Source organism: Salvelinus sp. IW2-2015, linkage group LG11 (assembly GCF_002910315.2).
Source record: "Salvelinus sp. IW2-2015 linkage group LG11, ASM291031v2, whole genome shotgun sequence".
In the NCBI taxonomy this organism is placed as follows: Eukaryota; Metazoa; Chordata; class Actinopteri; order Salmoniformes; family Salmonidae; genus Salvelinus; species Salvelinus sp. IW2-2015.
In genome coordinates this window covers 49,573,670-49,580,150 of record NC_036851.1, presented here as the reverse complement: position 1 = coordinate 49,580,150, position 6,481 = coordinate 49,573,670, and the positions used below count along the sequence as shown (strand labels likewise).

Sequence of the window (6,481 nt, the reverse complement as noted above, 5' to 3'; positions counted from 1 at the left end):
AGACAAAACACGTCTACTTCCTGAGTGGTTGTCACGTTCCTGACCTGTTTTCTGTTGTTTTTGTATGTGTTAAGTCGGTCAGGGTGTGAGTGTGGGTGGGCATTTCTATGTTATGTGTTTCTATATTGGTAAATGGGTGACCTGATATGGTTCTCAATTAGAGGCAGGTGGTTTTCATCTCCTCTGATTGAGAACCATATTAAGGTAGGTGTTTCACATTGTTTGTCGTGGGTGGTTGTCTCCTGTGTCTGTGTTTGTCGCGCCACACGGGACTGTTTCGGTTTGTTTGTCCGTTCGTTCTTTTGTGTAGTCATTTTTCCTGTTCGTGAGTTCTTCGTTGTATGTAAGTTCGCATGTCCAGGTCTGTCTACTCCGTTTTGTTATTTTGTTAGTTATTCAAGTGAAGTTCGTTTTCGTTCCTTGTTTAATAAATATTATGTCCTTTCACAATGCTGCGTTTTGGTCCAATCCCTGCTCCTCCTCTTCTGATGAAGAGGAGTTTAGCCTATCAGAAGCTTCTAAAGCCATGACATCATTTTCTCTCCATTCAGAGACATCAGTATCTAGCCTGTCTGTCAGAGTGCCAGGTCTCCCTCCATTCAGAGACATCAGTATCAAGCCTGTGTGTCAGTCTGGACTTCATCCCATCATCTTGCAAGTCTCCATGTTCTGGCTCCATACATGTTACACACAGTCACTGTTCTAAGACCAATGGCAGTTAGGATAGGTGATATCTGACAAACAAACATATACTATGTTGAAGTTTGAACAGGTCAAACTAAACCTACCTAATTCTGGTCTCCCCATCGACATCTGTTGGTGAGCAGGCAAGAGGTGAGGCTGGAGGTAAGGTCTTTGCCAGCGTCTCATTGATGGGCATAGCAGCGTAGATCAGCTCCTGGCATTGTCATGCTGAAACAAGAAAGGGCCTTCCCAAAACTGTTGCCACAAAGTTGGAAGCACAGAATCGTCCAGAATGCCATTGTATGCTGTAGCATTAAGATTTCCCTTCACTGGAATTAAGGGGTCTAGCTCGAACCATGAAAATCAGCCCCAGACCATTATTCCTCCTCCACCAAACTTTACAGTTGGCACTATGCATTGGGACAGGTAGCGTTCTCCTGGCATCCGCCAAACTCAGATTCGTCTGTCCGACTGCCAGATGGTGAAGCGTGATCTTAGGCTTGGATGTTTGGCAATKGAAAACCATTTCATGAAGCTCCCTACAAACTGTTCTTGTGCTGACGTTGCTTACAGAGGCAGTTTGGAACTTGGTAGTGAGTGTTGCAACCAAGCTCTACGAGCTTCAGCACTCGGCGGTCCTTTTCTGTGAGCTTGTGTGGCCTATCACTTCACGGCTGAGCCATTGTTGCTCCTAGACGTTTCCACTTCAAAATAACAGCACTTACAGTTGACCAGAGCAGCTCTAGCAGGGAATACATTTGACAAACTGACTTGTTGGAAAGGTGGCATCTCATGACGGTGCAATGCTGAAAGTCACTGATCATTTCAGTATGGGCCATCCTACTGCCAATGTTTGTTTTTAGAGATTACATGGCTGTGTGCTCAATTTTATACTACACCTCTCAGCAGGTAGCCTAGTGGTTAGAGCATTGGTCCAGTAACCGAAAAGTTGCTAGATCAAATCCCAGACCTAACAAGGTTAAATAAATCTGTTGTTCTCCCCCTGAACAAGGCCGTTAATCGACTGTTTCTAGGCTGTCATTGTAAATAAGAATTTGTTCTTAACTGACTTGCCTAGTTAATTAAAGGTTAACTAAAAACGGGTGTGGCTGAAATAGCCAAATCCACATACTTTTGGCCATGTAGTGTACTTCCTCATCTTATGAGGTGGTGTTAACTGGGAGGCCCTGTGACAGGGTGATACAATAGGCAGGCAAGTGTTAAATCTATTTTTTTTATAAAGAAAGTGACAAAGATTTTTGATAATGACTATTCTACTTGTATCTGCTTGGCTGGGTAATTAACCTAATAGTTTATCAAATTAGGTATTTTTTATACAACTTTTCACATAACACACATTACTGTTGTTGATGAAGCCGAGTTACTGTCATCAGGACAGTAACTCGGGTCAAGCTAATTTTAGGTTGCCACTAGTTACCACAGCCTCAAAGTCATAAACTCCATCTATTTCTACAATTTCTCTTCTTAAAAAGTGATTTTAAACCTAACCCYAACTTTAACCACACTGCCTAACCCTAACCTTAAATTAAGAACAAAAAGTGAACAAAAAAAATGCATGCATTTTTACAATATAGACAGATTGGATTAGTTCACTTTATTAGTCAGACTCAGACATGAGTTAGCTATAGCTGCATCCATTGTTTAGGTTTGCCCAAGAGTAGACAATACAGAATAACGTTGTATGAGCTACAAACTAACTTGCAAATCCAACTTATAGGCTAACTTCATTATTAGCTATTCTGTAGCTAGCTAGCCTGGCTCTCTAGCATTTTGAAATGATAATGTTACATAACCAGCAGTATGTAGTCAATACACAATAAAGTTGTATGAGCTACGATGTTAGCTTTGCTAACGTTAGCTAAAACATTAGCYAGCCTGCCTGGCTATCTAACTTTAGCTAGCCTGCCTCACTTTATGAAAAGATAGCTTCCTAACTTTTACCACAGGTTATTATATTCCAAGCTAGCGTTACTGGTGCACACTTGGGGACCGACGAACTCCAACCACCTATTCCGCATACTAGGGTCCTTTGGCAGGGCATGGCTGTGGAGGCATGGTCAATCCGTATAGGGGTTTTCAGTCTACTGGTCTTTGTGGGTGTTGAAACAACGGAGCCCTATTCAACGAAGGGAAGCGAAGTGGGCGGAGGAACGATTTGCACGTGGAACTTGGTAAAAGGAGGCATGATTTGTACTAGTGTATAATAGGTGGCTAGTTATTGAATAATATTTCCTTCAAAACAATGAGGCACATCCAGTAATGTCCTGTCCTCATTCACACCCTCTCTATGTGCCTTTGGTAGCTAGTAGTGACTGTTTGTGACAAGGAGGATTTTTCAGATGAACGGGCTTAATCAGTTTTTTAGTTTTTAGTTTTTATTCCTCCCCGTTATTGTCCTGAACCTTAATCGCCTCTCTCTCGCTCTCTCTCACTTTCTTTCTTTCTTTCTTTCTTTCTTTCTCTTTCTTTCTTTCTTTCTTTCTTTCTTTCTTTCTTTCTTTCTTTCTTTCTTTCTTTCTGGAATCTGCAGTAGTGGGAAACAGTGCCACTGAACGCCACACCACCGTTGTTATTGTTTTTGTTGCCGAGCTGAGGAGCATCGTGCAGCATGGTAAAAAAATACTGTACATATTGTGCTCTTCTATAAAACAGTGTTCATTGTTTGCAGTAACTTCTTTTGTTGTTCTAATATCGCAGATGTGGCTGTTTCGCCATTTTGGAATCCAGCTTTAAGTTGTTATCTTCTAAGTCCTAAGGTCTTWATTGACCTAAGGGTCGATATGTTATAACCATATAGCATGTTAGACCCTTGGGTCTTCATGCACCTAAGGTCTTAATAATCTGAGGGTTGAATCATTGCCATAACAAAGCCAATTGTTATTTCCCTGGAGAGCATTTACAGGACATTGATATCTAGCTCCTGTTTTTTTTCCCGTGGATGGTCTTTCAGTGTCATTTCCCTTCTCCAACCGTGGATGTGGCTGTACATGTACTGTGAGTCGTTTTCCTGTGGAGGTTCTTTCTGTGTGTTCCACTCACTGTGGCTGTGTCCTGTGTTGTTTCCCTTCTCCACACGTGGATGTATTCTATAGTCTGTTCTCATCCCGTTTTCTGTTCTGTTCCATCAGGCTCAGCTGGCCCTGTCGTCTCCCTCTGGATCTGGGGTGGGTCTGGGGCTATGGTGCCCCAGCGGAAGGACTGGATGTCATGGTGGTGCACCGGGGAGAGGGATTGAGATTACTAGGAGAGAGGGTTCACAGGGGAAATGGATGGGGACAGGGGAGTGGAAASAGAGAGGGCTGGAGCCGAGCCTTGGGAAAAGGCTGGGACCGAGCCTGGGTCGAGGCCTGCAGAGAGAGTTTGGAAGCTGGCTGTTCACCCTGCCTTTCCTGCTCCTTCTCCTCCTCCCCCCGGTGTTACCCCAGTGCCCTGACAGCTGCCACTGTGTGTGGGAGAGCAGCATAGTGCTATGTACGGACGCTGGGATCCGTGAGTTCCCCCAGGGCCTTCCTCCRGACACCGTCACACTACACCTGGAGAGAAACTACATCCGCTCGCTCCCCGAGGGAGCTTTCAGGCAAGGAAGATAACAGTTGTGTTTTAATAGGATTTTTTATTCACCCTGCTCCGTTATTGTCTTTTATTAATTAATTAATTAACTAATTACAATTCAAATCTGGCTCCCAGTTCGTCTTTAGTTCTGGGTAATTATGATGTTTCTGACACTACCTCATATTATATACCTTCAGGGAGCTGACCCACCTGAGGGAGCTGTATCTCTCCCACAACCACATCGACACCCTCTCCTCCGGGGCCCTGCGACACCTGAGCTCAGAGCTCCGTCTCCTGGACCTCTCCCACAACCTGTTACGCCAGGCCAGCCGGGACGAGTTCGGTTCCACGCGGGCCAAGACGCGCCTCTACAACAACCCGTGGCACTGCGACTGTACCCTGCAGGAGCTGATGGAGACGTTAAATCTAGAGCCGGAGACGGTTAACGGGATCGTGTGTGAGAGCTCTGTGAGGGGCGCCGGGGAGGGGAGTCGCTGGGAGGATCCAGGAGGGACAGCGGAGCACTCCGGTCAACCCCTGGTTAAGCTGCTTAACTCTGGGGTGAACTTCTGTAGTCTCCAGAGGAAGACAACGGATGTAGCCATGCTGGTGACCATGTTCGTGTGGTTCTTCATGGTCATTGTTTATGTGGTCTACTATGTGAGACAGAACCAGGCTGAGACCAGAAGACATCTGGAGTATCTGAAGAGTTTGCCCAGTCCTAGGAAAACACTCACGGAGACAGACACGATAAGCACTGGTCTCTGAACTATTTAATTATTGCCCTCATTTAACAAGGTAAGTTATTGAGAACACATTATTTTTAACAAAAACAACCCGACCAAGAGAAGGCCTAAGACGAGGCCCAAGAGAAGGCCTAAGAGAAGGCCCAAGACGAGGCCCAAGAGAAGGCCTAAGACGAGGCCCAAGAGAAGGCCTAAGACGAGGCCCAAGAGAAGGCCTAAGAGAAGGCCCAAGAGAAGGCCTAAGAGAAGGTCCAAGATAAGGCCTAAGAGACTGCCCAAGAGAAGGCCCAACAGAAGTCCTGAGAGACTGCCTAAGAAAAGGCCTAAGAGAAGGCCCAAGAGAAGGCCAAAGATAAGTCCTAAGAGAAGGCCTAAGAGAAGGCCAAGAGACTGCCCAAAAGACTGCCTAAAGAAGCCTAAGAGAAGGCCTAAGAGAAGTCCAAGAGAAGTCCAAGAGAAGTCCCAAGAGAAGTCCAACATAAGCCTAAGAGAAGGCCCAAGAGAAGGCCTAAGAGACAGCCAAGAGAAAGCCCAACATAAGGCCTAGAGAAAGGCCTAAGAGAAAGCCTAAGAGACGGCCCAAGAGAAAGCCCAACATAAGGCCTAAGAGAAGTCCCAAGAGAAGGCCCAACATAAGGTCTAACAGAAGGCCTAAGAGAAGGCCTAAGAGACAACACCACATAAGCCCAAGAAAGGCCTAAGAAAGGCCCAACAGAAGGCCCAAGAGACTGCCTAGAGAAGGCCCAACAGAAGGCCCAAACACAAGGACCAAGAGAAGGCCTAAGGGAAGCCCAACAGAAGGCCTAAGAGAAGGCCCAACAGAAGGCCTAAGAGAAGCCCTAAGAGAAGGCCTAAGAGAGGCATAAGAGAGGCCTAAGAGAAGGCCAAAGAGAAGGCCTAAGAGAAGTCCCAAGAGAAGGCCCAACATAAGGCCTAAGAGAAGGCCCAAGAGAAGGCCTAAGAGAAGGCTCAACAGAAGGCCTAAAGAAAGCCCAACATAAGGCCTAAGAGAAGGCCTAAGAGACAGCCCAAGAGAAGGCCTAAGAGAAGGCTCAACATAAGGCCTATGAGAAGGCATAAGAGAAAGCCCAAGAGAAGGCCCAAGAGAAGGCGTAAGAGAAAGCCCAAGAGAAAGGCCCAAGAGAAGGCATAAGAGAAAGCCCAAGAGAAGGCCCAAGAGAAGGCGTAAGAGAAAGCCCAAGAGAAGGCCCAAGAGAAGGCGTAAGAGAAAGCCCAAGAGAAGGCGTAAGAGAAAGCCCAAGAGAAGGCGTAAGAGAAGGCCCAATAGAAAGCCCAAGAGAAAGCCCAAGAGACTGCATTCGGTTGCAACAATTTAGGGCTTCTGTCGGTGGAGAAATTCTGCTTCTGTATTGGATTGGAGATGGTTGTACTTACAATTGTTAATTTAAAATGGACTCTCTAGAACAACTCTGACTTGAATGAAATAATTACAACATCTTATTTTTGTAACTACTGTC

At 45.7% G+C, this 6,481-nt stretch overlaps 1 protein-coding gene across 1 annotated transcript; it reads left to right on the top strand.

Annotated features, from left to right (window-relative positions):
- The first annotated feature begins 3,974 nt into the window (after positions 1-3,974).
- On the top strand, positions 3,975-5,025 carry LOC111970767 (leucine-rich repeat-containing protein 3-like). Its single transcript, XM_023997527.1, has 2 exons — positions 3,975-4,282; positions 4,455-5,025. Exons 1-2 carry the CDS (start codon positions 3,975-3,977, stop codon positions 5,023-5,025), a joined length of 879 nt encoding a protein of 292 aa, XP_023853295.1.
- The last annotated feature ends 1,456 nt before the right edge of the window (positions 5,026-6,481 follow it).